The 20,790-nt window shown below is 37.4% G+C and overlaps 1 protein-coding gene across 7 annotated transcripts in view; it reads right to left on the bottom strand.

Moving 5' to 3' along the window:
* GTF2I (general transcription factor IIi) overlaps nucleotides 1–20,790 on the bottom strand; it is a 77,863-nt gene that overhangs the window by 25,955 nt on the left and 31,118 nt on the right. For 4 of the 7 annotated variants that reach the window (XM_074923152.1, XM_074923146.1, XM_074923147.1 and 1 more), the window contains 6 exons: nucleotides 14,607–14,666; nucleotides 13,744–13,800; nucleotides 10,865–10,927; nucleotides 9,075–9,176; nucleotides 4,460–4,525; nucleotides 1,299–1,482 (listed from right to left, as the gene is read on the bottom strand). In XM_074923152.1, coding sequence (XP_074779253.1) covers nucleotides 1,299–1,482; nucleotides 4,460–4,525; nucleotides 9,075–9,176; nucleotides 10,865–10,927; nucleotides 13,744–13,800; nucleotides 14,607–14,666 — 532 coding nt within the window. The remainder of the gene's footprint in view (nucleotides 1–1,298; nucleotides 1,483–4,459; nucleotides 4,526–9,074; nucleotides 9,177–10,864; nucleotides 10,928–13,743; nucleotides 13,801–14,606; nucleotides 14,667–20,790) is intronic. The other 3 variants (XM_074923149.1, XM_074923151.1, XM_074923150.1) reach the window with 3 other exon arrangements.

The following is a 20,790-nucleotide window of genomic DNA, read 5'->3' as shown; positions in this document are numbered from 1 at the left end:
GCTTATCACACATTAAAAAAACCAATGAACAGCATTAATTAATTACTGATACCAACTAAGACAAATCTGGAAAAAGCAGGTGCCAGCACTGCATAAATATTAAAATCTATGCATGGTGTCTGATTTTAAGTGAGCCAAAAGGTAGATCTACACTTCTTCCTCTTTCCTGGTTATCTGCAAGAATCAGGATGACAGAAACTGAACATATACCTCTCAAATTTGAGAAACTAGCATCCGTGCTAACGGCAGCATGCACAGAGGCATGATCTGTCACTACCACCGATTCTGAGCCTGACCACTGCAATCAGCAGATTCCTGTCCAATTTGAAAACCCTTGGATGCAGCCCTACGCTACTGAACAATAGTAAAACATCAGCTGTTACTCACAGGAGCTTCATTTAAACCATAGGTGCTCATCTGTGGTGTGAAACATCACATCTCTCTGAAGGACCAAACTATAAAGGGTAAATATCCACCCACTACCACAGCTGCGTCTCAGTCTGCCCCAGCCACAGCCGCAGTAGTGCAGATCTCAAAGTGCTCTGCAGCTCTGAGATCCAGCACTCGGCATTTCTCCCTCATATCCTGAATTGGTCCAGGCTCCCTTTCAATTCCCCCTGCCTTTGCAGAAAGTTAATGTCAGGGCTCCTCTGGGAAAGACACCAAGGCAAGAAATGACAAGAAGAGAAAAGAGAGAAGCCCAGAACATCTCACAATGACACCCTGCCATGCTAGCTACAGCAGGCAATCAAGCCTTCAAGCTGCTTCTATGTACATCTAAGATCTCCCTTCATGTGCACTATCTGATCTCCAGAAACACCAAGGACACATCCAACTAAATCACAGGAACCAGTAGCTATTTTGGCCTCAAACCTACCCTGGGAGATGCTATATACAGATATGGCCACAGACACCTTGATACAGCATTCCAGCAAGAAAAAAATAAAAGCACAAACTGAAATTTAGGCCACGACTCTCAGACATCACAAAATAACCCCAAGTCAATGGCTTTCAACATGTATTACAGATACAGAGATTAAAATAGTACAAAGAGCTCTGGCTATGAGAAGTCCATAATATTGAAGAACTCTGTCCAGATCTCAGCCACCACTGTGGTGCGCTGGTGATCTGATAAACTGAATTTATGAGAGTGAACATCAACTAAAAATTACTCATCAGTACTGCAAAAGAATGTGTCAGTAGAAATCAGTCTGGAAGTTCTTGAAGATAAAATGAAGCGGAGTGGAGCCAGCAGAAAACAATGAGTAATATAGGGACCAAAATGCAAAATGCCTTACTTCTTAATCACAAAGCGGATCCGTTCCTTTGCTAGAAGTATCCTCTCAAGACGAGGAATGCCATACGTGGATGGTCGCCTGAAGGGAATTCCTTCTGGCAGCCCTTCAACATATAAGTCTTCCACATGGGACTGGAAGAGTGGGTATGGAATAGACACTGGACCTTTTGCCTTTATAGCTTGAGCTTTAAGACAAAAAAGAATAAAAACGTTAGACTAGCTTGTGGCTCTACTCAAATTATCTGTTTGATATCACTCTGGAAAAGATTAAAATTAGCAGACAGGCAATAACACCCTCAGCACATTTAAACATGCAAGCATTCATATTTGGGGGTGGGGGGTGGGTTTGTTTTATAGCAAAATCCCTCTAATTCACAGTAAACAAGCTGCAGACCTCCATACATATGCAGATTCTCCTCTTTTTCTTTTACTCTGTAAACATTTAATAACAGAGACTGCACATGTTACACCAAAGTTTCAAAGTATTTTGGTTCTGTTTAATAGCACAGTTTGAAAGATGAAATTATCTAGACTTAATTATAAACCAAGCATGTTTCAGTTCATTAGCTTTGATTATTATTATTTGTTACTACTATTGGGTTCCAAGAGTCATTAATGCCTTGGAGGAGGGGCATGCATCCCTTCTCTTAATTCCTAAAGCTTCGGTGTATGTTAGAAATCCAAAGAATCACTAATGAAATAAACAACACTTCTAATACCATCAAAAAAAGCACAACCCTACTTATGAAATCTTTGAAGCAAATTAAAAGCAAATAGCAAATTTACCCACAGCTGGAAAATAACCTCAATGTATGTCTTTAGTTATGAGGACGGTAACCATATCAGTACAGCCATCAGGCTAGCAAATACTGGAGCATGGCATGATTGGCTACAAACACCCAGAGGGAAAATTTCTTTATACTCACGAGGGTACATTAATTTTGTAGGCCACGCAGCAAGAATTCCCTATTACCGTCTGACTGGTCTGCAAATAGTTCGGTACATTCTGTTGCTTTGTTATGGAACTTTGATGCAAAAAACTATCTGAGGAGAGAAAGGCCAACCTAGGGCCAATTAGAGTACAGTGATGTTGTGGCAATGTTTCTGAAAGGAAAACTACTCAGGGCATGTTTTCAAGCAACTTAATGTGAAAGCAACCCATGGTTCAGATATCAGTGTATGCAAAATGCTCCAATTAACTCACAAATTCTTAAAAGCAATAAAACAATTTAGGTATTAAAGGCATTTGGGTAACATACTCTTTCAACCACTTGGAAAGCAGAACCCTTCTAGGTATGTTTATCAAAAAACAGGGAAGTTTTGAAAATACATATCTTCGTCTTATATTCTGATGAGAGCTGAATATCAAAATTTTAGAAAACTGTGGGAAGAACTGTGTTTCAACTGCTAAAAATAAGATGGCCAAAATTGGAGACAGAGAATAGATACATACCAAGAGGGACATGAACCTGAAGACGACTCTTAGCAAATACACTAAAGAAACCACATTCAAACCTTTGTCAAAGGAGCTACAGAACAATCACTGGAAGAGCTGTTGTGCATCACACCAGTCCCTCATTAAAGTAGATTTTTATTGCAGTCATATACCTCTTCTAAGAAATTAAAAAGATTATTCTGAGCCTGAAGAATGTTGTGGCAAGTGGCAAAAAATCTAACAAATCCAGCAGACAAGCCTCAGATGGAACTGAGCATTTGAACCACAGTTATTCACAAGAGAAAAGATCATCACTGAAATCTAGATCACTACACAGCACCAAGAACAGCTTCAGAGTAACAAAAATCCAGTTTGTTTAAATAAGTAACAACAGCTAAATTTTTACAATACTTTATTTCTCTTACATCACCAAATGTTTTAGCAAATACTCTTCAGACAGCCTGAGAACAAAGCATCAGTCTGCAGTGAGCCTTCTTACATTTGGAACTTTACAAGGCTGCATAGAAATCCTACGGAATACAGATTTCAGTTTTATAAATTAGTCTGTATTTGTGAGCCACTGTCTTGTACTTACACTATAAAAAGTAATCCCATTTAGTTTACATCTAAACACAAAAATAAATTTGTTTTCAGACATGTTAGCTCTAGTGGATGACAATGTGATATTGCTAAAACACTTCAGAGCTCCAGAAGCCAACAAATCTGAAGACCATTCTGGGAATTATGGATATCCATAACTCATTTCAGTAAATGGGAAGTTGCATGCCCATACAGATAAAGAATTGGAATCTGATATGGAATTGGTTTGTGAATCAATTAGATGTTGTCATTCACAGGGAAAAATGGGATAATTTAATACCATCTGGCCTGCTATGGAAAGTCAGGAATAGCTCCATATTCAACAGACTCCACAGGAGATTTTTAGGCTGGCTATGTGCAAACACCAAAATCAAAATTAAAGCAATTCAACAAGAGTGATGCTCCTTTCCAGAGCAATTAAAATACTGTGAATCAAATTCTGAACTGTTTTTACTTGGTGTGAGTTGCTTTCAGTGGGCTGTTTAAATGTCAGATGATAGTCACACCCAAACATACAGAAACTCCAACATCACAAGGTCCATTCTGAAAGCACTTCCACTTTTCATGGCAGAAGAGCACCACCATTTATGTTGAAATTTTTGATTTTAGTCTGTGATATGTGGACATAAAATATGTCTATGTGCAACATCTGGAGACACATTCCAAAGTCTAACACGTGAGCTTCTTTTTCTCCCTCCAAGAACCATTAACATATAATTTGTTGCTTCACTGCAAATCAATCATAATCAGAAAGGAGCTATCAATCAATGGTAATGTCTCCCCAGAGCCATTTAAAGTGATTATTTCACTTAAGGACTCATTGTAATTACAGAAGAAAGGCCAGCTCTCTCAAATGTGGGTGGCCCCAGACATAAGCACATTGGAACTTGAGGAAACTAAGCGCAATTGAAAAATAAAATCAAGTTTCACACTTAGGTGCCAAACAAAAGCACCCAATTTTGAAATTACTCTGCTCATCAAAAAAGCTGCTTTCCACAGTGTTAAGTCTTCTGATAATATTTAACCCTTTGGTGCTGTCAGTACTGGCGTGCTCCTGAGCCGACAAGATGTGATTTACAGTGTCAAAGGACTAGAGGCAATTGTTTGGAAAGGAGTGTAACACATACCGTATTTTTTTTCAAACAGCTCTTCAACTTGCTTTCTCAAGTCTGTAATTCGCGCATTCCATTTCTCTGCAAAGAAAAGAGGACAACATGTCAGACTACAAACGAAACTGAGAATCTCTTGTAAAATCTATGTTACCACTAAATGAAATATGCAGTGTGCTTTTACTGCTCACTTGCATACAGGTGCCTGCAGAGTATGGTACAGGCTATACCTTAAAATACATAGATACATTCAGAAAGAATTACCTCCAAAACTTGTGCAGATGTTAAATGAAGTTTAAAAAAAATACAAACCAGGCTAAAGTAACTTCCAAAACTGGTTTCTCTTTGATGGCCGAGTCAGCAGCTCTCACTACCATCAAGGGTAAAGTCAGTTTGCAGCCACTGTTGATAATTATCTAAATCTGGGTGCTGAAAAGCTTAATTAGTGAAGCTTGATAAAGCTTACAGCAAGTACATGAAGTTGTTTTGGAGCAAACCTGTACAACTACCTGTGTCAGGAGGCATTGTGCCATCCTCTACCTTAATCTAGTATTTCTCCAAGTCCCAATGTTGCAAACTATCCCTATAAATCCTATTTCTGAAAGAAGATACAGGCTGCAAAACAGAAATTATCCACATCCAATAGTATGTTCCATGGAGAGCTGGATTAAATGGCAGAATTTTAACATCTCATTTTCTGCCTGTCACAGAGACCATATTTTCACAGATTTTTTGTACTATCTCAATGATTTTAGGAAAATGCCACAACTCTTTTTTAGATTGTACCAGATGCTGGCTGGCCTTTTAAGAATGAGTTAATAAGCAAGTGTACTTACATCTTATTTCTTATACCAAAGACTTGAATCTAGTAAATACAGAGGTCAAAAAATGAGGCCATTCAGGCTATTGTACTTCCTATTGTCAAAAAATTCTTATATCAGACAAGACAGGGGATTGAATTTTGAGTCTGTATCAAAAGGGGTTTAAATATTCATTCTCAGACCACGGTACACAACTTTGGTGGCATGTTTAAGCTTGTATTTTTTTTAATGTAATTTCATGGATATCGATAGGACAGCATGCTTCAGATGTGGGCAAGAATAAGACCTTGTTTAGAGGAGAAAGGGTGTTTTGGCATACTGCCTTATCCACACAAACTCTTTTAATTCTAGTTACCTGGATTATCACCTTCATCAATTAACATGTGTGTATTATGAAATAACATCCTTGTAAATAAATCTGTATAATTGCTTCTGCCACCCTTTTAACTGCTATCCTGTAGTGCACAGCTTCTTAGCTGACAAATACATCTTCAGCTCAGTGTTCTCTATTCCTGTGTCACTTCAACCATGTAGTATTTTCCCCTTTAGCTGCACCTGTAGAGCCAGATGAAACTCACTCTGATTCCAGCACAATCACCAAATGCATTTTTTGTTGACCTACAGAGCAATGGATTAACAGCAGCTTTACCAGTAAGAGTCAGGAAAACAGAGTCAGAATTTACTGGCCTAAAGGCAAAACCCTGCTTCTCAAAAGAGCTGGTGAACACAAATGGACAGTCCCAGGACAAGGATTTTGAGAGGCACCTGTGTGACTTCAGGTTGCAACCCTGGGGAAAGTGTCACAGAACAGAGATCCCTTCTGAGGCAGACTCAGTAAATGACCTCTGAAACTCAGTCTGGTTTTTGTCAGAGGGAGAACAGACAGAAAGGATGTCAGACCATATTATAAAGCAACTGTACAAAAACATATCTTCTCAGTTACCAAACCAATCACTGGCCAAATGTTCCACATGGATTCTTTCAAGCACCTATTTCCATGCCCCTCTCCTTCCAATGGAAACACTAAAAGGATTAATAATCAAATCCACCACAAAACAGGCATGTTTATTTGACATGGTAGATATGCAGAGAATAGGCATTCGAAAAAAAAATATTCTAAACTGACTCACATTTTGATCAGCACACTGTTTTTTTTAGCTATTTTTGTATTTTATGAGTAAATTACCAAGTTAAGCTACAGAGATACTTCAAAATTTAGAGTAGTTATCAGGTAAACAGCACAATTTTAAATCAGATTGTCAGCATTATTAATCCCTTGGATTCACATAAATTACTGTAAAAACACTTGTGTCACATGCTTTGTGCTCATGTAGCAAAAAAGACCTACCACAAAGCTAAGCTGATACTGTTTTGGTAATCACTCTGCAAAGCAGTTCAGTTTTCCTGTAGGCAACAAGACAAGTGGTGCTTTCCTTCTATTCCTATATATACCCCTTCTGATACATATGAAATGCCATCCCAATTAAGTAACAATCCTGAAAACTTCTCCAGTCTGTTCAAAATCTCTTCAATTTACCCCATTCTCTGCTTCTTGAGGACATGCTCCAGATAGCCACCACTACAGCAGGGTAACCCGCACAGTGCACACAAACGATGTACTAAGCACATTCCTATTCCCATCAACATGCCACACAGTACTCTGTGGGAAAATAAAATTGAAACCAAACAGCAACTCTAAGCATGCTGCAGACTGGCAAGACCTGTGTTTAATGGCGTGTCAAAATGGGGAAAAAAACCCCATACATGCTTTCCATCACTCATAGCGAGCCAACAGCTAAGGGGGCTTTTATCACACTAAAATGGTATGACACAACTGCGAAACACAACTTGAAGCTTCTGGGCTTTTGGTAAAATCTCTAAGACAGCAAAAAACCGTTGTGGGAAGAGAATTCTACTGACACTGTCAGTTCCTTTCAGCAAAGATATTTTTAACCTTAAATAATCGGTTTAGAAATATTTTTGAAATACAACCTCTCTTCCTAAAGATTATCAATTTCTATCAAGCATTTTACCAGACACTTTTCATTCCTCCCCCTGGTTACAATTATTTTGTTTTCCACTTTGTTTTCCTGTTTCCACAAAAATAAGAGCACAGCACATTATTCACCTTGTTTCTCAGGCCACTTGGGGTACCTGATCTCTTGACTCAATCAAGACATACAGGAAGCCTCTCCAACACACAGCTATCAAAAACATCTGGACCTCATCAGTGTTATGTAAAATGCTGAAATTCCTTATCAAATGAGACAGATTTCTCTCAAACATCTAGCCCTCCTCTCCAGTCTTCTGAGTGTATGTGCTTGTCATTCCACAGCTATTCATGATAGTATTAAACACCTCCTTTCTCCTGTCCAATTACTGAATATTAGACTTCATTAGACAAAAGTGCAGTGTCTTCTGAAATGTCCGAACAAGCAGCATTGCAACCTCCAACAGCTGCTCTTTTTTAATTACAGCAAATTAAGTCCATTTCTCCAAAGCTTCTTGCATTAATTTTTGTGTTTTAATTGGACCTTGCAACACCAGAGAAGTACCACTTTCTGTAGATGAACCCCAAAAGTGAGTCTGAGGGGCAATAACTTCAGTACAATTTAGGAAGTCCAGGAATAAAGATCTCTGAATAACCCATGAGCTGCAAAACACTGTAATCTAACTGCACAATGGGTGGTTAAGAGCAAAGTTCTCTTGAGAAGAGCCCAAAGAGATAATCTACCAAGTCAACTCAGAAGCAAGAGTAAAGCAGGTAAGCTATGAGATGTTCTTTCACTGGTGTTTCACATTGCAAGCTCAACTCCAACTTTTATCATCCTAATATTTTATTACTTTTGCTTTCCATATTTTATCAACCTCACTGTTGCTTCCCTTCAAACACTGGTGGCCTGCCAAGCTTAGATGCTGGTTTCTATTAAGGGAATATATTCTAGCAAAAGCTTCTGCAGTATTAACTACTCAGTCTTCTCCTCTACTAATGTTGCCATTATGTTCTCCTGACCCAACCAAAACTAACACTAAATGTGAAACTGCCTGTTAGTATTAATGAGCTTTTGAGACTAAAGCTCTCAGCAATGTTTTATTCATTTTCACTGAAATTAGCCTGAAATAATGTTTCACACAAAACAGATGTCAGAAGAGGTTCCATGGTGATTTTTCAATTGACCTCAAATCCCAACATTCCTAATAAACATCTCAAACACTGTGCCAAAGGACATATTCCTGATTGTGCAGAACCTTACACACATATTCATGGGATATCTTCCCAGAAACCAAATCAAAACAAGAAATAAAGGAGAGTTATGGGGATGCAACAAATCACATGGATAGTATCTTTCACCAGAAAGACCCCAACTTTGTGTGTCCACAGGGACCAAGGCAGGCTACTCAGCATTAGAGAGTCACCTGGTTACCTTCCCAAACGTTTGCCCCCCTCAGCACATCTTCACTGTTCAGAGCACACATCAAGACAGACCAGCTAGACAGGCTCCTGACCTCTGGTTTGCCATAATTCAGTACACTAGTAAATTCAGTCTGATCTTCTTGTCCAAGAAATCAGCTGACAACATTCTAGACTTATTTTTATTAAATTTACTTGCAGTGTCTAGATGGTCACTCTGAATAATGAAAAACAACAGAGGTAGCCTATGATGATGATTATACTGCTGCAATACATGTACAAAGAGCCCTGGGCCTTAAATAAATACTTGGCACTGGCGTCTCTCACTTCTGCAGTGTGAAATTGTCTAATACCTCTTTAAAAAACAGAGAGATAAAATAATCTTTAATTTTTATCTTACCAAAATTGAACTCTCTCACTTTTCTTCTGCCAGTATTGGTAGCTTCATTAGCTGACTCGGTGTTCTTCGGTCTCTTGTTAGGGGGCAGGTAGTCATCATCATCTTAAAGAAACATAAAATATCACTGTTTTAATGTCCAGAGAGCTCACGTGCAACATTGGAATAGCTTTGAATTTCAAAGCCCTAATGCAAGTATTGAACTGTATTTTATCACGGCATCAAATTTTGCAATTAGTTATCTGAGTAACTGTAGAAAGCTACTGGGCCAAACAATAAGAGAACCAGCACAAGGCATAAGATTGCAAAAAGCAAAGCTTCTTCTGTACTGCCAAAGGCAAACAATACTGTGTCTGAAACACGACTGGACATCTCATGATCATAAAACGACCATGCAACAGCAAAAGTAATCAGGAAATAAATTGTGCAGACACAGACTACATTTTTTTTTTTTTTTTAATCTAACTGGAAGTATCCTCCCACTAATAAGTCTTGAAACACAGTGCTTCACTTTTCTCTTGAAGAGCTCAAAGGTGCTAAAACTGATTTTAAACCAATATAAAACTGATGAACGTGACTGAAATTCATTTAACACATCAGCTCTACCTCAAACACACACAGACAGAGGGGGAAAACCGCAAACCCCAGGTATTTTTCAGTGAGCTGCTACTTAGCCAGTCACTTCCCAATCCCAAACACTATCTTCCCTACCAGTTAATGAGTTTTTAAGACTGTACAATTACCGATACCTGCAACCTTAGAGAAAAGAAATGGCTAAAGCACTAAAGCAGACAATGAAAATTAAAGTTAATTTCACACACAGAATAGCATCTGCTCAGGTCACTAAGGGTTTACTTAGGAAAAATAGTATTACATATTGACATCTCTTGCATCTACACAGTTGTATTACATTCTGTTAGAGAAAACCTTTCCAGAGCATTTTTACTTTTTGTGGCAAAGGCCTTTATATATACACAGAGCTTAATGACTATTCTCTTATTACCTTTTCTGTTGAAGTAATGTAAGAATTATTTTACTGCTGGATTATAAAAAGGTAAAAATAATGCCAGAAGTGTCAACTTTGTCCTAAAACACACTGCCTGTTTTCTGAATTGTTAATGTAGTGGTCTTAATTTTACCGATTCAAGAAGCAAGCATTGCAAAAGCCAATCTCAGAAGTGTTTTAAAGCAGTCACTGGACATGTAATTCACAATTACAAGAAATACAACCAACATCTAGCATGGAAACAACATGTACTGGTTAGTGGCTTTAGCGCCATTTAGATGAGAAAGGGAGGTGCTAAGTATAAAGGCTTTTATCTCTTTGATATTAGACAAATAAATTGAAACTTCACTTATACCACCTGTAACACATGATTTCTGTTAGTACAACTCTTCCCAGAAGCTAGCACTAACTAGGTATTTTATATAACTACAGCATACTTGTAAAACAACCTGTTCTTCAGAATGAATGTTATAAAACCCTTTTAAAATCTAAATGAACGGATGTTAAAATGTGAGTATTCTTCATTACATCCTTGAAAAATATATGAAAGATGCAAATCTGTCACACATCTCACAACCAGTCCAGTAAGTCCAATATGCGTCAGTATATTGTGGTTTTATCAAACTTCTAGACTAGATATTTTTACCAAATAGTGCACAATCCAAACTGCTGTCAACACTAGCACATAATCCTATTCATTCAGTGCCAAGTAATGCAGACATTATAAAACATTTTTTAGACATAAAAATGCCCCAACAGGCTGAAATCAATGAACTGGGCAACAAACCTTCAATGGTGACCTCAACCTCAGGATCCTCACTTGTTTCTGAAGGGGCATGCTGAGAGGAATCTGAAGGGGTGAAAAACAAGACTGCTGAATGATAGACACAGAAAAGATTTATAACTAAACACTCCATGATTTTGTATTTAAACTAACACTTGCCGAAGAAGCCCCCTGGCTCAATGGAATGTTTTGCACAGTGTGCAACAAAACCAGAACCAAAGATATTTTACCATAAGCTTTTAAGCAACTCTAGACAAGGGTAAGGAGGTAGGGATTATACTTGCTAAATTGCATGTGCAGCAGTGCAGAGTTGGTGTTAATGACAGCAGGAAATTCCTTATTCTTGGCTTAATAGGATTAATACAATAATAAATACTTTTTTCTTTGTTATTAAGGATTACTGAAAATATAAACAAAGGCTGTGTGCCCTACAGATGATATATTTCTTCACCATTTATACAGACTCAAAGTTGTTGCACTATAATGATTTCCATAACAGGCTGCAAGGTCAACAGTGAAAAATGAGAGGGAAACTCAGAATCACAATGCTTTCATTGGGGTGGTCGGCACCAACATAATAAATAGGATTAGGCCTATCAATATTCAGTGGGAGAAAGAGCAATTTGCATTTAACCGCATTTAAAAAGTGAAGCTAATTATATTGGAAACTATTTCAAAACTAAGTAGCAGTGTATGAAAGAATATATTTTAATTATTCTGGCAGAGTAGCACTGTGCTTCTGCACTCTGAAGAGTATCTTCTTCCAGATCTCTGTAAGCTGCAAGCATGACATCACTTTGGGAGTGAGTCTAAAGCAATCTCAGTTTCAAAGGCTCTCCACTTGATGTCATGCATTAAAGAGATTCAGCAGTACCGACTGAGACACCTTAACGGGAGTGTATGCGAACTATGTCAAACTATCATCTAGTTCATGGAAAACATAGTATGAAGTTTTGATCTAATTCAGAGTGAGTGCTCGGTAGATAACCAGCAAATGCAAAGCACTACAAAAGGAAAGAATTAGGAGGTAATGGTCTTTTAATAGACATGAACATAAAGTATGGTAATAAAAATAACTGTCACATCAACTGATCACTTAAAACTTTTTTTAAGAGCATCAGAAAAGTTAAAAAAAAAGAAATACAATTTTTGAATTTAAGAACAGCCACAAATAGTAGCAAATGGTCCACCTAGTCAAGTACCAACCCCTGAGAAATAATCATCATTTAGAGGAACATGCAAAAGTATCACAGCAGATGGTAACGAAGTTCTGGAAGAAAACTCCCTGATGGGACATTTCTTCTCAAGTCATATTAAACCAACTGGCCTAAACACTAAAGTAAGGGTGGTTTTTTTACCATTTGATCTGAGGTAAATAGACACAGCTCCTAAGCAGCAGCCGCCTTCACAGTTCTAAATCGTGTCATTCACTGGCACTGTCTCCAGTTTCTCAAATGTGAATTCATTCAGTTCAAGACGATTTATTTTGATGCACATAACCTTAACTTTCTGTTTGTTGAATTTCAGTCACACCATGCTCTTCACTCATTCAATCTCACTAAGACTTCATTAATCTGGGGGATTCCAGACATGTTAATTTTGCCACTTTTTCCACCATTGTGTCAAGGTTACTGGAGGGAAAAATAGTGAAAACTCCCAGTGCTATACACCAAAAGAGACGTTCATCCATCCCTCTCATGTTTTTCTTTGCAGAAAACAATCATTTCTGCAAATCTGCATCACAGGCTGTAGCTTTCAGACAAACTTTTGGAAGAACTTTAAAAGCCTATATTATACGTATTTCTTTAATAACGGTGAGAAGGATATGCACCAAAGACTTCATAAAACCCAAACACTGTCACCAATTTTTCTTTCTTACTCATTTCTGTGAGGATCATTTACCAGAATCTAAACGAGACTGTCTATGCTGTATGCCTATTTAAACCGCAAATTAAATTTAAGTTAGACTGTTACCTGCAATTTTAATCACTGCCTATAGACCTTTTCATAAATATTGACCTTCGTGTACAACAGGTTTATTCTGTTCAGGAAAACCAAGGTGCAACTTTCAGCATATCTCTTACAGAAACTTGTAAAGGAGAACAGATTTGAGAAAAGGGTGTGTAACAAAACCATATTCTGACACAAAGGGCCACACTCAGCATCTGTAACTATAAAATTCTACACAGTCAAAACCAAAGGCAAAGCCAAGAGTCTCAGTCATCTCATATCACACTTCCCTTTCCTCAGGCTCTCTCTTCACGGTCAGGCATAAAGTTCATGGCATTATGCTTAGTAAAACAAAAGTACCTAGACTATTTCTTTTCAAATACATAGAGTTAATAGTGCAGTCAGCAAGAGCAAAGAACTTTATTGTCCTTTATCAAGAGAAGGGCTTTTAGATTTCATGTAATGGTACCCTTTAACTGTGGTCATATTTACCTTCAAGGCAAAACTAATGGGATTTGCAAGAATGAGTATTGCTGTTAGCATAACTTGGCCTTAACATCCAAAAAATACTCACAACTCAGGTTTGAGAGTCAGGTGCTTAGAATAAAACTAGCTGCAGAATCATGCAGCATTCTAACATCATATCAAAGCATTAAATGTTGGGCGACAGGCACCTTACAAATGCAATTTATGATTAAAAGAATGACAACTTCCATCACAACTTACTAATATTAAGCCACAGAGTGGCGTGATTTGGGGGATTAAAAGCAAAACAAAATGAAAAACCCCAAAGCCAACCTTGTGGAAATGTGAAAAGAGAATGGTTGGAGAAGATGTACAGCTTAATTAAGGTGCCACCTTTTCAAATATTTCTGTAAAATATATCCAATGATGTTAAATTATTCTCATGAAAAACATTTCATATCTCTAACCTTCTACTGGTATTTCCACATCTGTTCCTTCACTGCAATCGGAACCCTGGTGGCTTCCTTTAGACAAATATAAAGTAAAAGACATACCATAATAAAAAGATGAAAGGAACTTTTAACATTGACTATTCAAAGCAAGGATTTTTGTAAGTGAAAAACCAGAACTATGATGTTCACATGAACAACATGCAGAAGGCTCAATTTCTGAATCTTAAATTCATGACAGCAGGAGCACTCCGACATTACAATGAAATTCAAGGGTTGAAATATAGATTAGTATCTTCTAGTATTTGCAAATGGACAAAGCAGTATTTTTAATACAGACTGTAAGAAGCTGAAAAAAATGTACAATTTTGGAGTAAACTTATTTCAGTTTCATTTCACTCATTTCATCTCATCATTTCATTCATTTCAATCATTTCACTGTTCATTTACAGTAAGGAACTCCTTCCACAAAACACAGACTTTCCATATACTTTATTCTGTATATACCCATTCACCTCACAGCTGAAAGAAATGATCAAGTCATACTCATAATACATAAGCAAAAGTTTATTAAACTTTATAATCAATTATGAAACAGACTGAATTTCATGCAAAACATAATGACTTACACAAATTACTAGTGCTTTAGTGTTCAACCTGATGTTCCTTTTTGAATTTAGAAAAAAAAAAAGCAATGAGATTCCCTTCTATATGTCTCCCTACTTGGACACCTGAAAATTAAGACAACTGAAATTTTCCATTTTTGAAGTTCCAATATCCTAACTCTTACTTCAAATGAAGTAAGCAGAACCTTAACAAGTAAAACTCACACATTAAATTTCTAAAACAGCTGTGAGAAAACATACAACTAAAAGATTTACCTGTGTAACTTTTTGCAAGAGCAATTTTTTCATCCATCTCTGACGTTTCAGAAGGGCCTGCTTGGGAACAAAGGGAACAGCTTTTAAATTGTCTCACAACAAACGCATTTTTCCTAGTCCATAGAGGATTTTGCAAAATAACTCTTCGAATATCATATGCTCATTTCATGTTTTCTGTAACGTTGAATGCAGGAAAGACCATGTACTCATCCAGTTCAACAGAATAAAAATGCTGAAAGGCTAACGGCAATGGCGTGCATTTCTTGGACTACTGAAAAGTCAGACTCATGCATAATAGCAGGTTTTCAATTTTTTTGGTGTTAATAAACTAATTTTAAAACATGAAATGTTGACGGTTCCTGCCTTTTTTCAATGAATTTTTAATCAGCTAAAGCTTCTTCCTGTTTGTTAAAAATTTGCATTCCTGGGGAGTCCTTTTTGACTTTAAAATTTCTACCTACATTAAATAGTCAAATTCAGAGAGATTAAAAATCATTTGCGACATTTCAAGGTTGTTTGCTTTTCATCACAACAGCTCTTTTGATGACTAAATACAGACTGCTTTAAAAAGTCTGTTGCAGAAAGCAGCACACAAACGACACTTAAAAGATTAAATTAACACCCCTAAAATCCTACTGCTTAATGCTTTGGCACTCCTGCAGTTACACGGAAAAAGAGTGAACTGCTTCCAGCACAAATGGCTTCACACTGAGCAGAAGATCACTCTATACCACAGAAATAGTATAGATACCTAAAACTAGCCTATGTGTGGCATACAGGAATGCCATACTAGGACTAACTGGAGCTGAAGGCTTTGGACTAATTGCTCTGTGTAAATCGAGTAATTTCTGTGTTCATTTGCAAAGGGAATCTGCAGAAGATCATATAGCTCCCCAGAAATTATGGCTGTTTAGAGGCAGCTTTATAAGTGTACCAGCAATGAATATTAAGTTTCACAACAGAAACCCTATTGTTAACTAATAAGGCAAGTAAAGTATTTTAAACTCTTTAATATGCACAGTAAGCAAGAAAATACAGAAAAGACTGTTGTCACAATCAGACTTAAGTATTTCAGTCAACTGAAAGTACATATACAGTATCTAATACTATGAGTTATTCAAGAAAATTAATATTTAGGGATTAAAGAAAATCATGATTATTAGGTGGTTACAGTAATGATAGTCTGAGATAGTTCTGCTTAATTTGATTGCTCAGATTTTCAAAGGGATTTTAAATTAACAGGATTTAAAGTGAAGAACCTATACAAGGTTCTTTGTTTTACATGCACTTAAGTGTCACTTTAATCTGTTCCTGCCACTTTTTCTTTGCTGGGGGTGTGTGTGTGTGTTTGGGGTTTTTCTTCTATTTGTCTGTTTAACTTAGAGGAGCTCCCTGATTTGGTTCAAAACACAGCTCCAGAAAGAGTGGCACTGGCATGGCCGAGATCATAATCCAGACAGAAAAAAGCTGGGGGAGGAAAAGGAGCAAGTCAGAAGTCAGTGACACTGGTGGTGGTGCTCTAGGCCACATGAGAAGAAATTCCACCCGAATAGTGTGATTTGTAACCACTGTGGGTGAGTGAGAACAGAGCACAGCCTCCCTGGGTGTTCTGGAAAACATCTCCATGGACTAAACTTGCTTTTATTTAAATAAGCTTATTCAGTATACGCAGCCAGATGGGTATGTCATTTCCCAAGAACTCTTCTGAACATGTAATTATTATAATTCACAACACAGACACACAGAAGCATGCATGCCATTATAAGCAAATATCCTATTATAAGGATAACACATGTTATATGTTTAGAAAACATATGTTTTTGTGTTTATTCCTTGATTCAGAAATCCTGACAGGATTGATTTACCTACATATTCTGCAATAGTCTCTATACTGCATTATCTTCATGCCAAATACATGCTGTGACACAAAAAAGGAAAAAATAAGGAGTCTGACACATTCAAACTCAAAGAAAGATTTCTCTAGGTAAAGAGATATGGTTACTAGGCTTACAGCCCTTGGGATTAAGCAGAGATGATGCAATTCTTTCATCTTTAATGTCAATAAAAACTACAGTACGTGTAATAAATCCATCAGATTTTTAAAAACTGACCCACACAGATTATTTTATGAAACTTGAAGGTTTTTTTCATATTGTAAAGCTTTGACAGAGGAAAAAAACTATGGAAAACAATGGTTTCAAAAAGTAAAAAGTGTAAAACAATGTATTCTGCTATCTTAATTCTGTAAAGACTAAAAAATTAAATTTAAAAGCATTCTGAAAGTTCCGCCACCAGAAGATATTAACAAAAGCAGATACATTTCCATTTTACTGCGTTCATGCACATAACAGGCAAATACACACACATCACATAACTAAGAAAAGCAAACACCAAGTAGAGTGGTCACCAGATCAGAAGTAGTTCTATTTAGGAATAAAAGTATGAGGAAGTCAGAAAAGAAAAGAAAACAAAAAAGAAAACCCGAGAGAGAAGAACTTAATATCACTGCAGCTGGTAGGATGCAGGAGGAAGGATGGACATAAATGTGGGAGATGTAGTTATTAAAACCACAGGACACATTAGAAGTAAAATCTTGCAGTATGGTTGTTGTCTTGGAGTTGCCAACTCCGCTACACAACAGACACTTCGATAATTCTGTAACGCTCAAACTAAAACTTGGTCTTTCATGAGCAAATAAATACCTTACAGACCACTGCACCTAAATCGTGTACTTGGGCTGGGATTCTGCATAGGAGTGAAACCTTTGTAAAAGACAGCTATTGCCATAAATCATAAACTTCTGAAATGCCTATTACAAATATGTAACTTTTCACATTCTAACAATTCCTTTAAAAACAAGAGTAGATGTTATTCCCTTGACAGTCACAGCTATTCCTTCTGCTTACCCACCAACAATCCATTTACTTACACGGAGTTCAAATCTCTCAGCTTCACTTTCCAATGGATTATGTGCTAATACTACACAGCCAACCCTGTGCCACTTGGCAGAAGGAATGGATTTATCATCCCATGGATTAATATCGTCAGTGATGCTCACCTTTCTGGTCTTTTTTTCACTACACAGATGGTAGCAACGTGAAGAATATGTAATTACCACAGTAATATCAGAATGCCTTTAGGAAGCACAACATTGTGCTTTGTTTTCTCAAGATACTCTCTGATACTTCTTGGTTTAAAATAGTATCTACATGCTGAGTCTTACATTATGGAGGTTAGGGTACTGCCAGCCTAGCTTTACAATTGTAGCCCCATAAAAACGGACATCACTTCTAGCATTCTGGGAGATCTCCAATCGAGAAAAATTTTGTTGTCAGAGACATACTAAAAGACATTAATGACTTTCAGTGTTCCAGAGTGAGACTAAAAACATGGTTCACACTCCCATTTTGGGCTTTTTTTCCAGCAGGAAAATAAAAAAAAATTTGGATGAATGTCCTGTATTTTAACTGTCTCACTAACATCTCCAGAAATTCCAAAACTGATAGCACTGTTCAACCACATGGTGTTTTAAAGAGAATATATGTTAGCCAGCTTTTACTCACTTCTAAGTGGTAAGTTAAACCAGTCAGTTTATTAGACAGTGGTTTATAAACTGAACCAGCCAATTCACAGGACACAGTTAATAGCCTCTTCCTTCTCCTTCCAGTTCTGCTGGTTTTAACTTCAAGGTGTCAGTGGTAACTGGAGACTTGCATCCATAAAGTTCACGGGATAACGTGCCTCTTTCAGGTAATGTTTGGTCCTTAGTCAGCAAATTACTCAGTTCTCCATGGGCTATGGCTCCAAAAAGCATTGCTTTACTCTGTGCTGATGAAGAGGATTGAAGGTGGTATATATCCCCAAGAAATTTTCATAACCTATTCTTGCTTCTTTGTAATTTTTTTTTTTTAAAAAAAGTATAGCTTTTAATTCTATTCTGTTAATTGATTCAGAACTGTTCTCATTCTGGCACCAATATTTTGATGTAATTTTTTCCATTAAAAGCTTTCAAGATAGCCTGGGTCTTATGGACAGCCTTCTAGTAAGAGGCCAAGATGCATGTCTGCTACTGTCCAATACATTGATGCATCAGATGAGCAGTCCCTGACTGCAAGGAAGCTGGTATAGAAGCTAGGAGGACTTACAGGCACAAAGATGCACTCGCATTAACACAGTACAGAACTCATGTGCTGCTACTTGGCTTTAAGATCAGGCCCTGCAGGCACCCAGCTAGTCTGGAGCTCTGGCACAAATGAATACCAGTCCCTCTGCAACAGCCATAGAAGCAGATCTATTCCCACAGTATAGTAAAACGCTTAATCTAAGATTACAAACCGCAGTTCAACCACTAAACTAAGAAACAGCATTTTAACTAATGTTTCTTTTCATAAGAGCCATAATAGTACTTATAGGTAAGGTATATGCAGGAATATTAACTATGATAGCTGGAATGATTCTGTATGCATTACTTAGTCCCACAGAACTCTGCTCAGTCCTTCTCATGTAACCAACAGTCAAAATTCGGACCTTTTTTCCAGAGCAGATTGTCTTTGGTGTTACCCAAAGCATTTAACACTGCAGTGACCTTCACATTTGCCAGGATACTGGGAAAAAAAGCTCATTGCCATACTGCTAGTGCTCAGAGACCAAAAATTACCCCTAATACTCTGTCAAAACACCCACGTGAAGTTTTTGATGGTTGGAGTCCCTATTTCTCAGTCATCTTACTGCATACTGCTAAAACATTTCTAAATTTAGTAATTCAGTAATAATTAACTAATTCAGTATTAACTCATGGCAACATCCAAACACTGCAACCTACTATGAGATAATAAGAGATGAAAAGAACATCCACCTACAGGTATAATTGTCCCTGTTTGATTAATGGGAAAATTTTGCACATGGCACTTGGTCAGCATTACAGATTTGTGAGAGAAAGCAAACACTCAGAAAAACAATAACCATGAAATTTCACCAGTAGAATTTTTTTCTCCAGGAAGCCCTGTTCTCTAACAGTTAAGTTGTTTCTTCTCATAAATCGATAAGCCTGACTTTTGCTGTGGGGTATTTTTAGTAACTAAGATGACCCTGGCCATTTTCTTTATTTTGTAGCACAGATCTACAAAGGCAATGCTCAGGCAGACCCGCGTCATTCCTCAGGAACACTGCACTTTTCTAAGGTTCACTTCTCTGCACAGCACCATCGAGCACACACAAACCCTGTTATGCCTCTTGAATTTATAGCTCTCTGCACTTTGTACAACCTTTGCCTTAAACATGGGCGGTAGCAACTCTAGGGAAGCTGCTTTGCTCCAGGGAAAGTAACATGATTTCACACAGCAACATCTCTTTTAGCTCACAACACCTCATCACTTCTACCCATATACTCATTTTTATCTCATTTTAAATGCAAGTTTGGAGGACTACAACTGGGAGGGGTGAAAGGAGGAGTTATTAATTAGCACCGTTTCACCTGCAAGAGATACATATTGCTCTTCACCCATCAGAAGACTTAGAGTTCTGTAAAACACAACAGAAATTCCCCTCTGCCACTCAAATCCACATTGCTCAGATTTCACTATGGAAGCACATTGTATAAATGCGATTTTTTTAGCTCAGACAAACATGCTGCAGTACAATGGGTTACTATTTTGTAAGGAAGCTATTTCAGTACAGACTCTCTTCAAGCAGCATTGGATTATATTTCGGGCTATTGGCCAAATTCTGACATTGTTTTTATGCAAAACCACAAGGGGCTGAAATGCAAAGAGATGACAGGACTTGGCTTTGGAAGAAATGATTAGGTTTTCTCCAAGAAAATATCTATTTTTATTACATCATATCATGTCTGTAAACCCCTCCGTCCCCTGAGGCTAGGCACTGTACGAATATGAAGAAAAAATAATCCTAACACCTTTCTGATTCTGAACTGGAGCAGTGACATTTTGCTATGCTGTACGGTTAAGATCTCTCTGAGCAGTGCTCATACACTACTTGAGACGTGCCAGTAGTACAAGAACACTGATTCCACAGTCCTGTAGTTAGTTATTAAAGCACAATAGAAAATAGTCTCAAGAATCTTTGTGTCTAAACATGCACAAACCCGTTATATCAATAATATCTAATATTAAAAAATGAAAGGATGTGCTGTTTTATACTTCATTGTTGAACATGCATCTATCCT

Source organism: Athene noctua, chromosome 19, assembly GCF_965140245.1.
Source record: "Athene noctua chromosome 19, bAthNoc1.hap1.1, whole genome shotgun sequence".
NCBI classification, from domain to species: domain Eukaryota; kingdom Metazoa; phylum Chordata; class Aves; order Strigiformes; family Strigidae; genus Athene; species Athene noctua.
This window is presented reverse-complemented; position numbering and strand designations above follow the sequence as displayed.